We start from the raw sequence: 22,570 nt of genomic DNA, 5'->3' as shown, positions 1-22,570 counted from the left end.
AAAGAGCTGATGGGGACCCAGAGGGTGGTGGGGACAGGCAGGGGCTGGTATCTGGAGAGCAAGTTAACTGGTGGGTGTAAAGAGGGGAAAATAAAAGGCTATTTAAGAAAGAAATGACTGTGTGGTCATGGCTTAAAAGTTGGTACTTAGAAATTCCATGAATTTTAAAATAAAGACATCGTGAGATTTGAACTTTCTTTTGAATACTCACAAACTGCAGTGTCTAATACCTTCCCTGGCCATTAAGGAGCTGTGCTGGAAAGCAGAGAGCACTAAGTGCTACACTGATAGAGCAGTTAAACACGGTAATAGAATTGTGTTTGGAGAGGCTGCAAAGCCAGGTATAGAGCCCATACATAAACAAGGCCATTACCAGCCAGGGTAAGCGGTGATAGAATTTCATGAATATCCCCACAAAAAGCTTTGTATATTTATAACAACCTTCAGAGTCGTTTGGTGCACAGTCAGGGGCCTTTCAGAGTGATTCCAGACTTAAATTGTACAACAGAGCTGTGTGTCTGTGCGCTGGGCTATCACCTGCAGGAGAAGCTGGATGGGGCAGAGGGGTCCTGGGGGTCCTGAATCAGTGCCAGTAACCACAGCCTGATGGATATTGCCCACAGGTCTGTTTAGTTTTCAACTTAAGACATTCTTTTTAGAAAGATTTTTAAGATGATCCTCTGTTTGCAGGGAAGGGGAAGCAGAAGGGAGCTGCTTCCCTGGCTGGGATGGAGAAGGGAGCAGGAGCAATTGCTCCTTTGCCATCTGCCTGGGGATGTTGCTAAGGGAAAAGAGGGAGAAGGTTCCATGTCTTGGAAAAAAAAGAGAAATGAATCTGGGACTCTTCAGCCTTGAAGCATCAGTGTGAGGGCTTCAGAGCTGCCCACACAGAGGGCTCAGAGGCCTGTGAGAGTGGCGGCTCCTCTGCGGTACAGTGAGGCACCAGCTCAGCCACAATGAACACAGCTGAGATCCTGTACTGGAGCTGCTGGGCACAGACAGATCCTGCAGTTCCCTTTGGCTGCTTTGCTGGTGATCCTGCACCTGCAGCAGGGCCTGGCACCTACTGCCCACCACAACCCAGACACACGTGTGTGCTGCTGGAGCCCAGGTGAGGAGAGCCACGTGAGCCAGCACCCCGAGAAGCCTCCACAAGAAACCCACACTCTGAGCCTCTGCAGCTTGAGAACAGGAAGCCAACCTCTCCAGCATATTTATTGCTTTAATCTAAATAAATAAGTACTTGAAACTTACAAGAAACTTTTGCTCTGCAACTCCAGCCCAAGCTGAAGCCAAGCGATCGGCAGCGCAGCCCGAGCAACGAGCCGGAATGAAATGCTAATTGCAGTTCATAAATTCCATGGTGATGCCTGGGATTGCTGCAGCCCCTGCATGAAGTGCAGCGTTCCATTTGTCCTGTGCACGTTGCTGACGGAGCTGCCAGCCTCCTCCTTGTCCCCCTGTGTTGTTTTGTCATCTCTGTACCATCGCCAATTCATCACAACGGCGCCGGAAGCCTCCGATGTCCACCCACCGGCTGACTTTGTCTTCGCTGCTCTATGACTTCTAAATTAAATTGTCAAAACACATTACTGAGGAAAAAATATCATGAAGGGAAAGCTCCTCACCCCTTTTATCCCATCTGAAGAGAGGATTGGTTTGATTTGAAGAAAACATGGCCGCTTCATTATCCCTCCTGCTATCATATTTCTTCACTCTGCAGCAGCAGGAAAAGAGTCGATGCACAAGGCTGGGGTGACATGATGGAGCATCCCCCAGGAGTTGTCTCAATAAATTCTGAGATTGCCCAGGAAAAGCTTGGGGGGGAGGGTGGGGTATGGTTTGTAATTTTCACTCTCTTTCATTCCTCCCACTCTCAGACAATTTCGCAGAGATGATGGGGTTGCTGGTGTGGATTTCCCCGAGCTGGATGGCCTCGCTTCGCCAGCGCTGCAGCTCTGGGCTGAGCTCCTCAGAGTCCTTGCAGTAGGAGAAATCAGCTGAGGAGAGGCCCAGCCAGTGTCCTGTGCATGCTGCAGGGCCCTCAGACCTGGGTCCTTCCTGAGAGGGCCCCAAACAACTTTCAGACAGGACTAATTTGCACCAAAGCAGACCCTGAGCACCAGCACTTGCTCCCACACCCCACCTCTCCTGTTCCTGCAGCAGTCATCAACCACCACTCACGTCACGCTGCTTCCTACGTACAGCTCAGCGAGCCTGACCTTGGGGAGGTTTGTGGGTGGGCTCTGTGCCCCCTCCCCTGGTGTGCTCCCCTCCCAGTACCACTGGGCAACCCCCAGACCAAAGCCTGCAGCCATCCAAGCTCTGGAGTTGTGCAGCCCTGCTCCCTGGGACTCGCCCTCAGCAGTGCAGGAGGCTCCTGCTGCTCGATGCAATCAGGGAAGATCATTCACCCAGGGACGTAAAACAAAAGGAGCCATTTCTCAGAGGAAAAGAGCTGCTGATTTCCCTCTCTCCTCTCTCACAAGCCCAGAGACCATAATGGATCAGTCATAAAAAAGCAAGTAACGCATTGTGTCTCATTCCTTTGGCTTTGGACATTATTAACATAATACACACATATTGTTTATTTATTCTGCTATAGTGCAAGTCAAGGAGGCAATGCCCAGCCGTTTAAATGGGGGGGCTTAAATGCTTGCATTTCCTTAGCCCTTGTGATGCATTAGCCATCAGTAGTCAAATTGCCTTGTATTTGCAATTTTATGGGTACATTTTGTCAAGCACACAGGAGCTGCATTCAAAGCACCAGAATAAAGTATTCCACTTGTGTTAGGCAAGCACTGTTTCCACCCAAGCAAGGGCCAGAGAGCTGAAACCTCCCTTTTTTCTTGCTTCAGCTCCAGATTCATCTCCAAGTGTTGCTCCTGCTTGCAGTAGTGACTGCTAAGAGCTCCCTTTGTGGCTGTGGAACATCCACATGTCCTAAGAGCTCACCATTGGATTTAACCCACTGTGAAATCACTTGCTGGTTCTGGGCTGGTTTAAAGTATCTCCTGGCAAAACATTCCTGTTGCTCTCAGCCACAGTGAGAGTGGCTGCTGGGGCCATTGCTGCCTTCCCCAGTTGGTGGCCAGACTTTCAGCTTCCCTATGAAGCAGAAAAAGTTGCAGTGAGCAAATAATGTGAGTGATCAGAAGGAAAGAGCAGTTCTCCCTGGGGCTGTTCAGCCTGGAGAAGGCTGAGAGAGGACCTCATCAATACCTATAAGTACTTAGTGGGTGGCTGTCAGGAGGATGGGGTGACACTTTTTTGTGTGGTGGTGTCCAGTGACAGGACAAAGGGTGATGGACATCAGCTGGAACACAAACAGTTCCACTTAAACACAAAGAAAAACCACTTTACCATGTGGGTGAGGAAGCCCTGGCCTAGGCTGCCCAGGGAGGGTGTGGAGGCTCCTTCTTTGCATCTTGTAAAACTGGAAAGAAACTCTCCTGTGTGGCCGCTGGGAGGTGTCAGCCCAGCACAAGTCCCAAGACACTGTCCGAGCTGCACTCCTGGGCTGGGCCTTCAGCAGCTCCTCCTGCTTTTGCTAACCCCAAACTAAATTTACTTTCTTGGTGAGATGGAGTTTTGGCTCTCCAGGGCTCGAGGCTCCTTCTCACATAACACTTTTATTACCTTGATTGTCTCTGGGCCTGCTAATTCTGTCTGGATTTATTTCTTCCAAAGAACCTTAGCTGCCATTCAACCAACTCCAGACTGAGTGTAACATGAATATTACAGAGCTCACTCTCAGAGATGAAATGATGACATCTTCCTTGTACTTTCTAGACAAGTAGAGCTCCATTTAACACAAACATAAAAATTCAGCAGCTATAGCTGCAGTAGCCTCTTTTCATTTCAAGCTCCCTTTAACTTTTTAACACCAAAACACCCCTCAGACCCACAGCCTGTCAGGCAATAATCTGGGAGGGGAAAACAAGCCAAAATGTATCAAGTGTGTAGAGAACAGCATTTGATTAGGATTTGGATATGGATTAGGCTGAAGCTGCACAAATTGCTTGGGAAATCATAGAATGGTTTTGGTTGGAAAAGCCCTTGAAGCTGCTGTAGTCCCAGCCCTGCCCTCACCTGCCCAGCCCAGCACTGACCCACAGCCCTCAGCACCTCAGCCCCACGGCTTTGGGATCCCTCCAGGGCTGGGCACTCCCCCAGCTCCCTGGGCAGCCTGGCACAGGGGCTGACACCCCTCTCAGAGAAACAGTTCTGCCTCAGCTCCAACCTCAGCCTCCCCTGGGGCAGCCTGAGGCCGTTTCTTCCTGTCCTAGATGAACCGACACACCGCGCAGTGCCCGGGGCAGGGATGAGAGGCGGGCAGGTAACTGCAGAGCCGGACACGCAGAGAGGCCCAGGGCAGAAGCCTCGGTGCAGCGGCCATCGGTGCCATCCCGAGGGCAGCTTTCCGCTCGGTGTGAGCCCGGCACTGCCGACGCTCCATCCCAGCGGCCGCAGCTCGCGGTCCCCCTCTAACGGCGGCTGGGGGAACGCCGCGCCCCGCGGCCGCCGCGTCCCGTCCCGCGGGGGCTCGGAGGGCCATTCCCGGCGGTTCTGCCGCTCCCTCCGCCGGTGGCAGCCCGCGGGGCAGCCGCTCCCTGAGCGCGGTGCGGTTCGGGCCGGGCTGCGGGGCGTGAGGCGCCTCAGCGCCATGGACTACAGCTCCCAGAATGCACCGGGGGGAGGGACGGGCCTACACTCCCCACAGCGCTCCGCGGCGGAGGCAGACAGACACCGTGATTCCCATACCTCACTCGGGGGAAAACCCACCACTTTTCAATGCATCTGATTGTTGTTTTTGAAGGGGCTCCGCCGCGGGGCCGGTAATAAACACCCCAAAACTCCCCCGCGGCCCCGGGGCCGGCGGGTTCAGTTCCCGCCTTCACTTCCGGCGCGGCCATGGTGTCCCCGCCACAGGTAAAACTGCATCTCCCAGCATGCACCGCGGCACGCCGCATTTCCGGTTCCGGCCGCCGCGGGAGCGCCCCCGTCCCCTCAGAGGGAGCGCGGGCCGAGGCGGTGACAGCGGCGGCGGGGCCGGGCCGGGGCAGCGGGGCTGGGGCGGCGCGGCCGGGGCTCTCCCGGCGCCCCCTTCACCCAGCGCGGCCCTCACGGGCTCGCCGCTCCCCTCGGGCCTGCCGGGGTCACCTTCATGGGCGGGCGGTAGCGCGGGGTCCGGCGCACGGCCGTGCCCGGGGCCTGGTGAGGCGTCGGCGGGGCGGAGCGGGAGCCGGAGGCGGCGGAACGCGGGGCGATGTTCGTGCAGGAGGAGAAGATCTTCGCGGGGAAGGTGCTGAGGCTCCATGTGTGCACCATGGAGGGCGCGGAGTGGCTGGAGGAGGTCCCCGAGGACACCACAGTGGAGAAGCTGAAGGAGCGGTGCCTGAAGCACGTAAGGAGGGGGGTGTCCCGCGCCCCGGGGTGGTGGGTCCCGCCGCGGGGGCTTCGCTGCGCCGCCAGACAACCCTCGGACGTGCTGTTGGGTCGTGCGGAGCGCTGGGAGGGAGCGGCGAGCCCGGGGCGGATGGGAGGCAGAGACAGAGCGGAATGTCTGCAGTGTGTGTGCCGTGTCCGATCGCGGCCGGGAGGAGAGCTGCGAACTCCTGAGGGAAGCACACAGATGGCGTTTTTCCCAGCACTCTGTAGACAGCTTTTCTTTGGAAAACAGAAATGTAGCTGAAGCAAAAAACCGTATTTTTGTGTTCTGGTTCGGCCTGTCTACCAGCCCTGAAATTGCAGGAAACTGTTCCTTATGGAAAGGAAAAGTCCCCTTCGGAAATTCTGTGTTGGAAAAAGGGGGATGTGTGGGGTTGTTGCGCACCAAATTCTGTAACTACAGGTTGCAAAGTGTTTTGTGTTAATATCAGAGATCACCAGCTCTTAGGTACAGCTGGTACCTGTGTGTTGCCAGGGTTGAGTGACCGGGCTTCAGATGATTCCCTGTCTGAATTTATAGCGTGGTTTGTTTCTTGTTTCTATTTAAGAGCAACCAAGGAGAGCAGTAACTGTGCAGGAGAACTTCCCCTTTATTTGAGAAAGTTGCAGTGCAGCCATGCCCTGTGTTGGCACAGTAGATAGTGGGGCATTCGATGGGGAGATGAGAGGCTCTTCTAACGCCTTCCCAGGTCTTAATGGATGAGTAAATTCCTACTCGGTATCTGGAAGAGAAAAAGGGTAAAAATGCCCAGGCACAGTGTGTAGAACGTGAGCTAGAAAGCACAGGCACTGTGTACCCATGTGCTCAATTACCACTGGTGTGTTTGTGGGTATTAAATGATCAACCCCGTGGTTACAAAACGATTGGGCTGAATTGCGAAGGTCTGACGTGATTGACAACAACAGCGTGTGAGGTTGTGCCCCAGGCCCAGGGCTGTCATGGAATCACAGAATCTCAGAATGGTAGGGGTTGGAAGGGACCTTTAGAGCTCATCCAGTCCAACCCCCCTGCTAAAGCAGGTTCCCCTTGGTCAAGTCACACAGGAACGTGTCCAGGCGGGTTTGGAAACCTCCGGAGAAAGAGCCTCCACACCCTCCCTGGGCAGCCTGGGCCAGGGCTCCCTCACCTCAGCACCAAAGCAGCTTCTCATTGTGTTTAAATGGAACTTTTTGTGTTCCAGCTTCTTTCCATTACCCTTTGCCCTGTCACTGGATACAACAGGAAAAAAAAGTGTTACCCCATCCTCCTGCCACCCACCATTTAGATATGTCCTAAAGTCTGTCGTTCTGGAGCCAGTACAGCGTGGTCTGGCAGCCTGAGTCACAACCTGCTGCCTTCCTGCTGAGGGATGTGTCACTTTGGAGTGGCCAAAGCACGAGCCCCTACTCCCATCTCTGGGAGCACGATTTACTAAATCACATTTAATAGTGGAGTATGTCATCAAAGACTATTTTTCCCCCCCTAAACTACCCTTGCAGTAAAACACACATGTGAGATGCAATTCCTTAAGCCCCATTGGAAGGGTAAAAGGTTTTATTTGGTGTATGAGCACTCTGTGAAGGAAGGGTGGGCAGTGGCCCTGGTGCCCTCTGCCTCGGGCCTGATAGTTGTTTACTTTCAAGTAGAACTCCCTGGAAAGCACAGACTGGATGTTTCTTTTCTTGTCTCAGTCTTTGCAAGTGCTTTTTGACTTGGGGTGAGAGGGCCTACATTTAGGGGTTTTTTGGTTGAGGTAGGTGTGAGCCCTTTTAGGGGGGGAAATGGGGGTGCCTTACTGAAAGCTGTGGGGTTCAGGGCTGTTCTGTTCCTGGAAGGTGTTTAGTGCTTCCCTCTGTCCCCCTCCAGTGCAGCTGAGTGGTTGAGAGGTACAAAGACTGGTGGAAGAGGGTGGGGTAAAGACTGCATGCACATGTGCAGAGCTGAAAGGCCTTTAATTATCAGGAAGCTTAATTGAATAGATGCTTGCATTGCAGTGCAAGTCTAGGCAGAAGACAATTGATAGCCTGGCATAGTGTTTGATGTCATTCTCTCTGCTGCTTTGTGCTAATGATGTGGATTTGCATAACCATGATGGGTAATATGTAGTATCTAGGGGGGAAACAGAGAAATCACAGCTCCTGCTCCTGAGTATGTTGCAATGAATCTTGATAGCACCTTGAGATAATTTATGCAGACATCTCTTGTAAGGTGATTATTATGTTCCCTAAAGTCATTGAAATTATTGTGTCAAGAAGCAGAGGAGGATAATACCTGTAAGAGGTTTGAACTGGGAAGGTGGCCACTTCTCCCTCAGTAACATTCGAATGCTCACTGTTCTCTCAAGTGTCACTCTTTATGTTGTCATCTCTTTGTCCTGAATTTTATGTTTTGAGGTTTTTGTTACAGATAAAGCCAAAAAAAAAAATCCCCCTCCCATGGATTTTATCTCATGCCCTGTAACAGTTTAATGGTGACAGTTTTTGAGCTGCTGCCTTTACTGATGCTGTCTGTGTAGTCTGTGAGCAAATAACCTGGTGAGCTATTCTTCTGATTCAAGTTTCACCACCAAGTGTTCTCTTGGAAGACACTTGTCCCTGCACAAGGCCCTTCCACTTCAGCAGGAGCTGGCCCTGAGCTCTCCTGTGGCTGCCTTAAAAAAGCAACTGTTATTTCAGCACCAGAGCTGAGGAGGGACAGCTTAACCATGGAAACTCAATTTAAGTGTTTTTATGCTCCCTAATTCTCCTACCCAGCATTGGCAGTCCAAGTGCAGCACCATATGGCCAGTGGCCCTGCAGACAGTCCTGGGGCTGATACTCTGATTGCAGGAGATCATTGCTGAGGCTCAGCACTATCTCTGAAATACAGCATGCACAAATGTGAGCTAGACATGTATGTAAAAGCTCTACCTGTCTTTTCCCTGGCAGTGTGGGGCAAGCTTTTTTAAGGCTTCTCTTCCCTTTTTTCTTAAGCTGCCTCAGTGATACTGGTTTAGGGCATGATAAGGAGTATCTGTGGGACAGAGATTCAAGGTGCTAGTTCTCAGTACAAAGATGAGGTAGGATCATGCCCCTGGGCATGTTTCGGATGCGTTGTGAGGGGTTCAGGTGGTTTGAGCCACCCAAAGTTAGTGGCAGGGAGTGTCAGCACTATTTTCAAATGTATTAACAAAAGCAAACAGAAAAAATGCTTTTCCTATTAAAAAAACAAACAGTCTTGTGGCTTATCAGGGTTCCAGGCTTCACCAATAGCATTTGGCATCACCAGAGCTTATGATTTCAGCAGCTGCTCAGGTGCCTGTGTAGAAAGGTCTCTCACCTACCTGGCACAGCAGCCTGCCCTGAACTCCAGCCTTAAAAAGAAATGCAAATATTTATGCTGGAAGCAAAATGATGAAACAGCAGATCCTTTCCTTACAGGTCTTTTGTAAGAAAATATGAGAGAGCTCGTGTTCCCCAGCATGCTGCAGCTTTGCTTGCAGGGGAGCAGTGTTCATTAACCCAAGCCGTGCCCTGGGGCTCCAAGGTGCACCCGGATTTCTCTGCTTCCTTTCACTTGTGTGCCAGATGCTTCCTCTGCACTGTGCAGGGAATTCCTCTCTCTTTCATTGCTCTCCCTGTGCATTACCAGTGCTGTTGTCTCTCTGGGCAGGAAGATATTTTCAGTTATACTTTAAAGCATTGCATTTAGTGCCAAAAATACCGTGTTTTGGCAGGTATGGTTCTTGGGAGGCAAGATTCCCCTGTGAGATCCATCAGTGGTGGTAGTTCCTGGGGGGTTGTTGTGACCCAGCAGCGGTGTTGCCTGTGAGAGTGGCCTTCCTATTTCCAAGGCATGTTAAAATGTATTTCACTAAGCAGTCTTTTTGATATGTGAATTGTCCATTTATGCCTTATTATTCTATGCAGTTGTTAATAGAGTGGTTAGAGGGAGAGGAAGTAAGAATATGGTCCAGGGGACTTTTAAAACAGTAACTGTTTTCACTTGCACTTTCACCTCAGTGGTATTAAGATTGCACCCCCACACCCCACCACACCCCTTTGTATGTCCTAAGGGAAAAAATGGATCACAGATCTGTGTCCCATCCCAAACATCCACCTCCCAGCTCTCATTTTCAGCTTCTTTCTCCTAGGGTCTGACTCTCAGGATCCATAACTGTCGCACTGGGGACTCTGGGGACTGGGGAGATGTCCCACTGATGGACTCTGATGCATTTTGAGTAACTTACCAGATCCATCACAGGAGGTATTCCCAGCTGCTTCTCGGCTTTAATGTGTTCTTTGGCTTTTGTTCAGCAGTTAATACGCTGAGGGATTGGTAAGAAGCTACTGTTATACAAAGCAGGACTCAAACCTTCTCACCTCGATCTTACTGAGGCATCAGAACTGTACAGAAGCTCAGCTGAGGAACTGTGTTGAAAACAGGGGGAATTGTGTTTGGAAAGAGAGCAGAGAGCTGAGTTTTCCATTGGTTGCAGTCACAACAGAAAAGATGATGAGGGACTAAAAGGATTCCTTTGAAGGAGGCTGGTGATATGTGTTATGGTGAACATAACATGAGAGCAAAGCACTGATTTCAGTGAGGTTTCCACGAAGGGTGAACACACTCTTCTTTCGATGTGGTAAAAGTGTCTTGGTAGAAACATGTATTGAAAGAAGTATCATTAAAAGCTGGTTTTGGTGAGCAGAACAGGTGGGGTCAGTATTGAGTGTCCTGTTTTATGGTGAGAGCAGCAATTTGATGGGTTTGCTGGGTTATTTTTGCCTTTCTGGAAGTGCAGCCACTGTGCTTTCTTTTTCCACTCAAACAAATTAGAAGCCTCTAGATGCACTGATGTAATGTTCTTGAAGTCTCTCACTGTAGATGTTGGAACCACTCTGGTGTGAAGATGAGTCAGTTAAGAGCTCATACACACACAGGCCCTGTTTTTCAGGATTTGAACTGAATTTCCTTGACATACAGTTTAGCACTGTAATAAGGAATTGAGCACAACACTGATCTATGAAAAAAATCAACTATATGCTGATTAGTTACGATTGGGAAGGAAAGTTGTGAATGGAACTTTTGTTCAGTACTTTCAGCTGCTGACTTGTCAGGTTAGGGCGCCAGCAGCCAAATCTGTTGCTTGAAATAAGGTGCAGAAACTGCTATTTCTTTCCCAGATCAAGGTCAACTGTATAAAAATCACTGCTGGCAGTTGTTTGGTCTGACTCTGGGTGTAAATAGTAATTACTAGATGAGGCAGAGAGTCCATCCCCTGCTTTGACACTAGTTCCAAACGAGAACCACGCTGCATTATTACAGCCTTCCCTTCTGCAAACACACTGGATGCTCTTTGTAGATTTGCATCCTCAGTTCATGATACTAAATGCTGCCCTCTGACTTCTCACAAAGAGTGGGTGACCTTAGTGGTCTGTTGTAGCATTTAACACAACTGTTGGGGCTGGAGCATCCTTGCCCTGTTCCAAATCTCTGTAGGCCTGAGTGTAAGACCAAGCACTCAGAATTGTGGTAGAGATGTACTGTGAAAGTATAAACTCACTGATGCTCTCCAAGGGCTCATTTGGGGTGACTGGGCTCTAATGTAAGGTCTTTGGAACTGTTTAAAGTTCAGAGCATCATAATCATTTGGAACTTAAATCATAAATCTTTTCAAGTTGGAAAGAACCCATAAGGATCATCAAGTTCAGCTCCTTGGTGTAGCTATTAATTTAACAGCAGCAAGGAAGGAAGGAAGGGGAGAATCCTTCCTTTTGTTGGTTATTCCTCCCAGCCAGGAGCGTGGATTTGCAAGTGGAAACCTACCATGGCTGGTATTGTTAGAGCACAAATGAAGCTGCTGGGTTTTTAATCACATCCATTCTGTACACTGGCCTCTAGCATATTTTGCTGTTACTGAAGCTTTTAAGAAGCTGGTGAATGTATGTGGAAAACGTTGAGTGCAAAGTGCAGTGATTCATGCAGTAGGCTCATTTCTGATCTTCAGTATTCATTCTGTTCTGCAGTGTGTACCTGGGAGCTTGGAGGATCCAAAAACCGTGACACACCATAAGTTGATACATGCTACTTCAGAGAAGGTGCTGACAGACACAAAAACAGTGTTGGAGGAAAACATTCAAGATAGAGGTAAGATTGTCTGGTTTATAATCTTGTCAGCTTGGAAACATGAGACTGGAGCTCACCAAACAGTTAAATATGAAGAGTAACCTTTTTAGTATCTACTCTCTGCTTTGGCACAGGAAGCTAACAAGGTGGCAGAAAACAGGAAAAGTTGACTTTTTTCTTCCCCTCTAGAGAAAGCATCTTGAGCAGCTTGCTTCTCTTCACTCTTTCTTTGAAGAGCTGTGGAGGAATTAGTGTTCATGAAGTCAATAAATTAAACAGAATGTTTTTATCTCCTTTTAGAGAATTTTTTTAAACCTCCAGGACAACATTTATCCTTCATTTATCCATTTATCCTTTATCCAAGGTAAAAGACTTACCATGGCTGAGTGTTCCAAAACAGACAACCCAGTGCTTTTGGTGGGTTTCTTGAGACCTCCAGGTCAAGCAGAGGAATGGTTCTGAGGTGTATCTGAGTGTCTGCAGTTCAGGTCTCGTTCTGTCCTCTGCAAGGGGAGGGCAGAATCCATCACCCTTTAGACTGTAGTAGAGCATGTGAGGTATGCATTTGCTTCTGAACTTAAAGGTATAAAAGATTAGTGTGAAACAAAAGAAGGTCTAAAGATTAGAGCTGGAGTGAGTTTTTGCTAGACAGCTTAAGCTAATGGCCCCTTCTAGAGCTAAGGAAAGTGAGAGAAGCAGAACTGCTGTGGACTGAGGTATCGTCTGAAGCAGAGGCACAGCGGGAACAGCGTTGCTGGGTTTTTGCCTGGGTTCAGGCAAGCTGGAGCTCTGCTGCTCTGAACATGAGCAGTCTGGGGTCTCTTCCAAGGCAGTGTCACCTATCAACCTTCAGAGCTGAGCAGGACTGAAGTGCCATCTGAGGCAAAGGCCAGGGCCAGCACTTCTGCTGATGGGTGCTGTGTTATTTCCAGGCGAGGCGCCGGCTCCTGCCATGTTTTGGATTGCAGTTTGCAGCAGCTGGGCAGTGCTGGCTGTGCAGCCACAGCAAGCTGTCGTGAGAATGCAGCTCTGCTCCTTTTCCTTCTGCAATGTGCTCTGCCTTTCATGCTTGTCAGGGAGACAAGATCACAGCCAACAGCTGATGGCCACCGGCTGACTGCTTGGGGCAGCCAAGAGTCAGCATGTGAGTCCTTTCGTGTTCTGATCAGCTGGATAAATGAGGGTTAACAGGCTTCACCAGCTGTTGCTCTTGGCTGTTATGTGCTTATCCTGACCAAGGAAACTTGTTGTGCAGAGCATGCTTTGTTTGCTTTTTGCCTGCTTAGTGCAGCAGGCCTAAAAGCTGTGTGTCAGGTGGTGCCTGGCTGAAGGACTGCAGGCACTGCTCAGGCTGTTCTGGGCAGTGCATCTGTATCTCTCTGTACTTAAAACTCATGTGGTAGTAACTGAGGTGTTGGAGACTTGTGAAGCACCACGTGATCTCCAGAAAAAAGAGTGCTTTGTAAGGCAAAAGTTAGTAGTCTTAAAAGCCCAAAGCAAGCTCCTGCCAGGTCATATGGGCTATCTGAGGCTGAGGACTTGCTTGCTCTCAAGTCTTGCCCTGGTGGGCTCCCAGTGGTGCATCCTTGCTGAAGATTGTGCATCTCTCTACTGCCATTCACACACACAAAGGTGAGCTTCAGCCTGATACTGGAAGTTCAAGTGTCCATGACCTGTCTCTACTGCTTCTTTCTCAGTGGGAGCACTGAAAGCATTGACGTTTCTTATTGTCACGAGCCAGTTGCTGTGCTATGAATGTACAAGACAGCTGGAGCCTGTAATGCCCTTTCTTTAATGGTAGTGTGTGAGGAGAAGAAACCAGTGACAGTCAAAGCATAACTAGTAATGAACCACATTTTGAATTCCCTGTTAACTAAGGAATTGCAAACACTGAAGGCGGGTGTGTAAAGCCATAAAGAAAGTGTGCAAAAGATCTGATGCTGCAGTGGCACGAAACCAAAGTTCATCTCCAGGAAAAACTGAATGTGTGAGATGTCTTACAAGAACTGTTTTAAAATTGCTTCCTAATGTATTTCAGTATTGTTCTCTTTCCAGATGTCTTGCTTTTAATAAAGAAGCGTGCACCACCTCCACTCCCCAAAATGGCAGATGTGTCAGCAGAGGAGAAAGTGAGTTTGAAAGACTTTGACTTTTACACTGCTTTATTAATGAGCTGCACAGGGATTACTGTGGTGCTCTCTTTGTAGAGGCAAATACTGCCAAGTAAATTCTAGGGAAATCATTTCATATTTCTCCCAAACTTTGGAGAAGCTGATTTTCCATTTTTAACTTTGATTTGGGAAGAACCATTGCCTTAGAGTAAGCCCTGCAGGTAGGCTCTGTGGAAGTGGCATAGATTTGGTCTTTGAACAAATTGTTCAGGCATGGTTCAGCAAGTCTCTTTTGAAAACCCAACAGAAATAGGTTGATTTGCTGTCTCACTTTGTGACCTGTCATCCTCTAACCAGGTCTCTAGAGCTGAGTGTTGGCCCCCACTGTTCTTTTCTAATTGTACTTGATAGGAGTGTGGTTGTTACTGAGGGTCAGTGATGCCTGGGATGGTGCTTATGCACAAGTGGTATTGCAGTTGATGTTAGTGCATAAACACTTTGAGCAGTGCCTATGATTGACATTGTGAGTGTCTGGATCTCTCTACTTCATTCTTGCACAGCTTTGTTTCTCCTTGTTTCCTGTAGATGTTGGTATATGTCACTCTGTCCCTTCTGTAGATGTTGGTATATGTCTCTGTCCCTTCCTGTAGGTGCTGGTCTATGTCTCTCTCTTCAGTCTGGTCTTGCTCTGCAGAATGTCACTGTAAGAGCCTAAATTATAAGACTGGGAAATATTTCTAGCTTTTACCCTGCTGTGTTTTGTCCTGGACTATAAACACGTACTAAAAATCCAGAGCACTGTGTATCTCTGCATTTGCACTCCCAGTGTTAAGCAGTTGAGTGTTGGTCTGTGTGCCATGTTGATACCTCTCAGAACAAGCCGTGGGTTTGGAGAGAGTGTGCTGTGAGCAGTCCCTGCAGAGCAGGATGTGATCCTGGGCACTGAGGCCTCTGAGTTCTCTCTGTGTTTCATGCATCATTTCTCCCTCTTTATGCTGGAGTTTCCCTATATTCTTAGATAACAGGTACAGAGACTGAAAGGGAGGCAACCCAGCAGGTTCAGTTTTGCTCTCTAACTATTAATCCATGATCTTGCCAGGCTGTTGTTTCTCTTAGTTGCAAGTTACAGAGCACTGCTTGATGCCTTGGTGAAGAATATGAATATGCTGTGTTCTCTCTTCTGTGCTTAATGGGTTATGAAACCTGATCATGTTTCCTGTCCTTCAGAGGAAACAAGAGCAGAAAGCTCCTGATAAGGATGCTATCCTCAAAGCAACTGCAAATCTGCCCTCTCGCAATGTCGATCGCACTGTGGTCCATCACAACATGAGGGATGTAAGTATGAGACTTGACTTTTTAACTTGCACACTAACATCCAAATAGGCTTTTCTCTTGTATGACCTTTTCCCTCACATGTGCATGAAATTCCCTTTTCTCTGCAAGAGAAATTCAGATGCATATAACGTCTAGATCTTAAGCTACCTACTTTAATAGACACGGGTCATACTATGTAGTGGTGCTAAAACAGTCTGTTCTGAATTAGGATTTAAAATGCATTATTTCTCCATGGGAAAGCTTTGGTAAATGTATCCCAGACAGCTTTGGTCTATGTTGTTCAGATTTAGACTACTGGAAAGCAAACAGGAGACCAGGGAAGGCTCCTTGGTTCACAGAAGCAAGTAGCATTGCTATGGGGCTGCTTTTACTGTCTTCTAACAACACTGAAAGGTGGGAGTCAGTGTTTCTGTGAAGCAATGAGTCCTCATGTCTTGTGGTGGTACTGGGCAACAGGCTGTAGTAGAAATAAAAGGATACTTCTTGCTCAGTAGCTTTTCCTTACATGTAGCACTTCACAGGAAAGGCTCTGTGAAGTCTCTTGGAGAGACTAAACAATAAAAATAAGGCCCTAATAAAACAATCTTCTGTACAGAGTGCCAGGCTGCTGCTGAGATAACTAACAATAGAAATATTAAGCTTCAATGATGTCTGGTAACTTCCTGTCTAAATGTTTTGACAGTTTCCTTTCTTGCAGTTCCAGACAGAGCTCCGGAAGATCTTAGTGTCTCTCATAGAAGTTGCACAGAAATTGCTAGCACTGAACCCAGATGCAGTTGAACTATTTAAGAAGGCAAATGGTATGAACATATCTTTATAAGTTATTTAGTTCAGTCCTGGGAGCTTGTTTGCTTCTATAGCAGAAGAGCAGGCTCAGAGTGAAGTCCAGATCTTGATGTAATAACAAAACTGGTACGAACTTTGTGCTAAAGATTTCACCTTGTGGATGTATTGTATAAACCTTGTGGATTTGTAAGGTCCCTCTTGGATCAGAAGTTCTATTGAACAAACTGGAAAGTTGTGCTTTAGAGATGGTAAAGAATAGAAATGCACAAGGAGATGATAAAATGAGGAGAAAGTGTGGCTGTCAGTTCCAATCTGTGGAATGCTCACCTTTGGGATCTGCTACAACCAGATCCAACTCCCTTTCCAGATAAATGGTAAACAGAGCTTCATTGAATCTCCTGTGTGTTTACTTATGTGGAGATACCATGGTCGTGTGAGAGTCATTTATTTGAGATCTCAAACACATCTGGACAGACTCTTTGTCCTGGAAGAGTATCTCGGAGCCCAACCAAGCTGAGTGCAGCAAAATAAATGATGAGATGGCAAATTTGGGGCAGAAACAAAAGAAGGGATGGAAGAGAAGAATGGGGTTTAACTTGACACATGCCATTCTGTTGAGAAAGGGGTTTGTTTTAGCTTGAAATCAATCTGAACATTGTTTTGTTTGTGTATGTGTAGCCATGCTGGATGAGGATGAGGAAGACAGAGTGGATGAGATAGCTCTGCGACAGCTGACGGAAATGGGCTTTCCAGAAAGCAGAGCTGTCAAAGCCCTTCGGTTAAATCAGTAAGTGTACTCAGCAAGTGTACTCAGCACACTGCCTGCAGGTTACCTGATGTGGTCAGAAAAATGATATGCCTTTTTTTTTCCATCGAGTCTCCTTATGTGGGTCACCTAAAACTAGGCTGGGAAAAGCATTAACTGAAAGAACAGTGCTGTGTCAGGCAGAGCGCAGGTGCAGATGGCACAGGGAAGGGGAAGCAGTGCTGTGCTTGCTCTGGAAAGTATAGTTGGTGTGTGGTTCACAGGGCTGCCAGGCTGACACTGTTTCCAAGTAATAAACTCAGATCTTCTTCCATTTTAGGATTCAGATTTTACATAGGAAAGCAAACCTAGCCCATCCACACTGGGCTTTCAGCTGGTTCCATGTAAAGTTGGTGCTTTGTCAACAGTTGCAAACAGTGTTTCTCTGTTGTGAAATAAACAGATGATGTGGAGAATGAGGTGACTCCCTCCGTCTCTCTGGCTTCAGAGGATTTAGATGCTCTTAGATTTGTTCCAAAACATTTTTTTTCAGATGCTAATGAACCTGTAAGTCAGTGTGCCCCAGGAATAAATGCAGAGGCAAATGTGAGATGCTCCTGAACATCTGGAGTGTTTCTGATCCCTGTGTTTTGCTTTGCAGCATGTCAGTGACACAGGCCATGGAGTGGTTGATCGAACACGCGGATGACCCTACAGTGGATGCTCCACTTCCTGGTCAGGCTCCATCAGAAGCCACAGCTGAAGCTGCTGCATCCTCTGCAGAAGCAACTGCAGGGCCTAGTTCAGAAGCAAGTGGGGAAGAGGCCAAGGATGAGCTGACAGAAATATTCAAGAAAATCCGGAGGAAAAGAGAGTTTCGCCCAGACCCACGAGTACGTGCAGTTCCTCACGGTGTAACTGGGGAGATGGGAAGGGACTGTGTGGGCACCATGGAGTCTGAATAAATGTTCAGCTAATAAATGAAACGAGACACCTGGGTATATGTACATTATGCTGGCTTGGCAGAATTTGAGTGGAAGTCTTTAGGGACAGTTTAAATTCAGGTTGCTGAAAGGCATATTACCTAATTAATGCATGGCTGTCTAGATAGCAGTATCTAAAGTAGTGGCACTGTTACTTCTGCACCTGAAAATTAACTGATGGGACTGAAACGAGCTGCCAGACTCCTGGCATTGCTTTTTCTGATGGCTGTCGAGGAAGGAAAGGTTGCAGGACAAGAGTAGGTCTTTTTGCTATAGGAAAGCACAGAAGAACGTTCTTGTGTTTAAGGGGCAAGGAAAAGTATCACCAGCAGATTTAAGTCTTGCAGCAGATGCAGAAATTAGCTTTGTCTTTTGAACACAGTATTAGCTGAAGTGAAAATACACGTTGTTATCACACTGTAAACTCACCAGGAAGTGCTCTGGAGAATCTAGCACTTGGTTTTTACAACTAGCTGTTTCTCAAGATTTTAGTGAAAAGCTGTAAATGTATTTGATGACCTGGGCACAATTTCCAAATGATGAAACACTCTTGTGACAATATCTAGGTTTAGGCAACACTCACTACCAGTATATTAAGTCTGGGAAGTGAAATTGAATTGAGTGACTAGAGCTACCAAAGCTTGATCTGTCAGGGAGATGCAAACAAAAGCTTTGTGATGTGAGAGACATTCTAAAGTAGGGTGTTTCTGCCCTGCTCTTCTCCTTTCTACCCCAGGTACACTTGCTTTTTGCCTTTGCATTCAGCTTGCAGTGGTGAGGATAGGAACTACCTTCACTCTTAAGATTTATTCTCCTTCCACAATAAAGACACTGTTGATGTGGGGTATTTGAAAACTTTGTAGGTAAGATTAGTTAGTGACCTACAAATAGAAACAACGAGGGATGTTACCCCACAAAAAGCTCCTGCACCAGAGGTGGAAGGATATGATTGTTCTCATTTCTGGTGTTAAATGTATTAAGCTGTGCAAATCTGATACAGGCTGTCATTGCCCTGATGGAGATGGGATTTGATGAAAAAGAAGTGGTAGATGCTCTCAGAGTAAACAACAACCAGCAAAATGCGGCCGTGAGTACAATGTCATTTCTGTTCCTTATCTCTACAACAGTTTGTTCAACTGATTCTTTTCATCCTGGAGTTGGTGGATGTTTTGATGTGTCATAAAGCCCAGTGGTTACTGGTGATGAAATGGGCACTGCATAGTCTGTGCCACTTTCAGATCATATGCACCACTAGAACAGAAGCGTTTTAGACATAGAGGAGCTCAGTGTGTGTGAGGCTGAGACTGATCTTACTGGGACAATGCATGGATTTCCAAAAAGCTTTTGAGACACTTTCTCACCAGAGTCTTCAGAAGAGATTATGCTATCATGAGAAAGCAAAAGGTATTCCCAAGAATTAATTGATTGAAGGCCAGGAGCAAATTACCAAGCAGGAGCTTCCAGCCGTGCAGTGTGTCAGTTACCATGCTGCAGCTGTGCATTCTGCAGTTTATGGAATCCAAAGATGTGAAAGTCTCCCTAGATTAGTCCTCTTCTAGTGGATGGATATTAAGGAAAATTCTGTGGACACAGCTGACAGCTTCTTTTCTTCTTAAGCATCCAGTGCTGGCTGCTGTTGGAGGAACTGGGCTGGATGGTGCCTCAGACTGATGTGTTGTCACCCTGTTGAGGGGATTCCTTTGAGGCAGTGCATGTGTCAGATACCACTGCTGCTCTTCCCATTGAAATGAAAGCTGATTTCTGTGGGAGCAACACACAAATGAATACTAATCTAGTGTGAAAAGAAATGTATAGCTCAGTCTTTAACTATGAGAGGAAAAATCAACATACCACATTGTCAGAACTTTTGAGGCACTTTCATTGTAACAGAACCAATGATGAAATCTGTTGTGCCTGGTGATTTCTTTCAGTGTGAATGGCTGCTGGGAGACAGAAAGCCTTCTCCAGAGGACTTAGATAAGGGCATTGACACCAACAGCCCTCTCTTCCAAGCCATCTTAGAAAACCCAGTGGTACAGTTAGGGCTAACCAACCCTAAAACTCTACTAGGTAAGTTCTGCTTGGGTTCCTGATATATACACACTGCTGCTAGCGAAGAAAAGTAGCAGCTGGATGATACAGCACACTTTGTGGGATAGGTACAGCTCTGTACCCTTTTCCTCACTTTCAGCTGCTGTATTGTTTTTGCTTCATACTGCAGCTCTGCTAAACCCAGGCCAGAACTTGGGGCTGTCCCAGAAGTGATGCAAATTCCCCAGGCTACTGGATTGCACTTGCTGAACTCCAACTTTAATAGCTGCTGGCTGCAGTGCTTTTGTGGATTTAGGAGACCTTTTGTGTGCTTGCTTTGGTCACAAGGGGAAAAAAATCAGGAATGTCTGCCTAGAAGTCTGATTATTTCACAGAGAAAACAAGGCTGTCTCCTGCTGTAGAGCTTATTGTGTTTTGAGGCCTGGTCATTGAGACAGATGATAACTAGTGGAATAGTAACCAAACAAGAAGTCTGAGCTAAGGCCTTGAGATAATGTATGTGAAAATACCCTTCTTACTTGGGTTTCAGCTCTTGTAAAGTCTGTATGCTTGTGGTCAGACAGGCTGTGAGCACAGCAAGTACCCAGCTGATGACAGGGAAAGAGAAACCTCTGATGCACTGGTGTCTCTGACACTGGAGAACAAGACAGAAGACTGACACTGGCTCTGTGATGTGTGTCAAAAACGTTTTGCATTTAGTCTTTGGCTTCAAAAATTCTTTGAAGCAATGCTTTTGAATAAAGGGCATGTGTGCAGCTCTTTCCAGAGAGCTTTTAAAAGTGCAACTTTCCATGTAATTAAGAGAGTTTGCAAGCCTTTAAATAATTCGAGAGGAGAACCTTCCCACTCTTGATTTCTGAACAAATGGTCTCTTCATTTCCAGTGAGGGTTCCACACTGCAGCTCAGGGTATAAATAGAAAATGAAATGCCATTATATGTGCTTGTAAAGCTTGGATGAACATCAGAGAATATATTGCTGATGATACATCTGCAAGTTGCTTATGTCACAGCTTTTAATAATGAATGTTTGCATCGAATGGGACACTTGCAGAATGTTGATAAATCTTTAGTTTTAAGCTTTTGAATCTGTGTAAAAGGATAGAGTTAAAAGTGGTGAAAGGTGAGAGCTGTACTTTATTCTGGGCTTTTCTGTAAGCGTGCTGCGTGACCTTGAGTAAGGAGATAATGATGAGGCTTTTAGAGGTGCTGGGTACTTAACAGCTCCCACTAATGTCAGCTGAAGCTTTGGACACTCCTGGGAGAATTAAGCCCCCGACCTTGGTGCATGTGTGCCAGGCTCTTGCAGCACTGACATTTTGGTGTCAGATGTGCAACTGCTTTTTTTGTCCTGTCCCATCATGACTGCACCAAATGGCCACTCGTCCAGCTCAGGGTCTGTCCTAAGGCTTATAAAGTATTGCCTGGGCTGAAGCATCCCAAACACTCAAGCCTTTGCTGACTAAAGTACTAACTGAGTGTTGCCATCTCCATCTCTTGGCAGCCTTTGAGGATATGCTTGAAAACCCCTTGAACAGCACCCAGTGGATGAACGATCCAGAAACCGGGCCCGTCATGCTACAGATCTCGCGGATCTTCCAGACGCTCAATCGCACGTAGAGGGAAATGCCAGCCCACTGTGCCACCTCCTCCTGTCCCTCACTTCACCCTCTCCTCAGCAGCAGCGTGCACAGATTGTCTGGGGAGGTGATGGGGGGACACACGGATGGAAGGGGACAGATCCTGTCTGAATGGGGGGGTCTCACACGAGAGCTTCCGTAGTTAACGGCCAACCGAAGTTAATTGCCTTGTGGATTTAGTGTTAGTGGAAGAGGTTTGAAGACTTGTTTATGTTTTCAGGTATTAGGTTTAAAATAAAATATATCAAAAAATAGGAAAAGGTTTTGTGAAAACAATGAAGAATCTGATTGTTGGGAAGAAACACGACACTGCTCGTCCAAACGGCCCGTGACAGTAGTTTTTCCAGCCAGTTTTGCTAGCGCCTGGCTGGTGTTTACAAAAGGTCACTGACCACTAGCATAGGATATTAATCATCTGCACACAGTATTAATTTATGGCTAGGTCAAATTACAAAATGCTTTTTAAAATTGATTCTTAGGAAATGGGGGTTTTTTAAAGAAGTCCAAATGCTGGCAGAGCAGGCACGTTGCTGTCCAAACTCCTGGGTCTTGATTCTAACTTACAAACTCCTGGGTCTTGATTCCAACTTAAACACAGTAATTCAGAGATGGAATTCTTTTAATAAATAGCATTACTTTTTCCTATTTATTTTCTGTGTTAGTGTTGTTGCAGCCCCACACTTGCAGGAGATTCTCTGGCAGCCACGGTAAAGATGCAGCATCTCTTTCAGCACAGCACTTGCTCCACCGAGACCTGGATTCTCAAGCAGGCTGCAGGTGGTAGGCTCATAGCCTCCCATATCCTTGTGCAAGGAGGGATATGGTCACATAGTGGGTTATTGTTTCCTTTCATGTGCACGGTTTTGGAAAGGGAGACTTGTGGTTTTTGACTTTGTTTCAAACTGTTTACCAAAAATCAGCTAGTTTGCATGGGTTACTCATTGGTCATCTGTAAAGCAGCAGAACCACCCAGGTTTTTGTCTCCTTTACTGCATTTAAAAGCATGCTTCAAATTACTGACCTCTTAGAGACAGAAGTGGTTTTTCTTGGCACTTTTAACTTGAAGATGCAAAGAATGTCAGGCTGTGTCTGTCCTATTTTGTCAGAAGACTGAGTTGAGATCTCAGGCAGGAGTTGGGAGGGTTTGAGAGCAGAACTCACTGTCATATCTGGCTACCTTTTAGAACTGGGCTCTGCAGGTGTCACTTTTTAAACAGTCTGAACAGCAACAGCCTTTATTTTCAAATTAGGGAAATGAGGTTGGCATCTGCCACCATCCCTGACATACCTTGTGCTTCCCAGCCCTTTTATGGAAAGGCAGGCTAGGCAAGACCTGCCTCTCCCAAAAGCAGAGTGACCTGAGGGAGAGTCTGTCCTTAAACAG

The 22,570-nt window shown here is 47.2% G+C and overlaps 1 protein-coding gene across 3 annotated transcripts; it reads left to right on the top strand.

Moving 5' to 3' along the window:
* The first annotated feature begins 5,034 nt into the window (after positions 1-5,034).
* UBAC1 (UBA domain containing 1) lies at positions 5,035-21,835 on the top strand. 3 transcript variants are annotated; one of them, XM_062011631.1, is made up of 10 exons: positions 5,036-5,407; positions 11,437-11,557; positions 13,592-13,665; positions 14,875-14,982; positions 15,665-15,782; positions 16,447-16,555; positions 17,175-17,406; positions 18,497-18,583; positions 19,428-19,566; positions 21,051-21,835. In XM_062011631.1, the coding sequence occupies exons 1-10, from the start codon at positions 5,270-5,272 to the stop codon at positions 21,164-21,166; spliced, it is 1,242 nt and encodes a 413-aa protein (XP_061867615.1). In that variant the 5' UTR covers positions 5,036-5,269; the 3' UTR covers positions 21,167-21,835. The 3 variants fall into 3 exon arrangements, with proteins under 3 accessions (XP_061867617.1, XP_061867615.1, XP_061867616.1); XM_062011632.1 differs by having other exon boundaries at positions 5,037-5,407; positions 15,680-15,782; XM_062011633.1 differs by lacking the exon at positions 19,428-19,566 and having other exon boundaries at positions 5,035-5,407; positions 21,051-21,176.
* The last annotated feature ends 735 nt before the right edge of the window (positions 21,836-22,570 follow it).

Source organism: Colius striatus, chromosome 19, assembly GCF_028858725.1.
Source record: "Colius striatus isolate bColStr4 chromosome 19, bColStr4.1.hap1, whole genome shotgun sequence".
NCBI classification, from domain to species: domain Eukaryota; kingdom Metazoa; phylum Chordata; class Aves; order Coliiformes; family Coliidae; genus Colius; species Colius striatus.
Note: the sequence above shows the minus strand (reverse complement) of the source record. Positions and strands in the feature narration are given on the sequence as shown.

Bases quoted from the DNA above. Each gene is read 5' to 3' on its own strand.
- UBAC1 (XM_062011631.1), top strand. From the start codon at position 5,270: ATGTTCGTGCAGGAGGAGAAGATCTTCGCGGGGAAGGTGCTGAGGCTC. The intron at 15,783-16,446 runs GTATGAACATAT...GTGTATGTGTAG, and splicing joins ACTATTTAAGAAGGCAAATG to CCATGCTGGATGAGGATGAG. The intron at 18,584-19,427 runs GTGAGTACAATG...GATTTCTTTCAG, and splicing joins ACAACCAGCAAAATGCGGCC to TGTGAATGGCTGCTGGGAGA.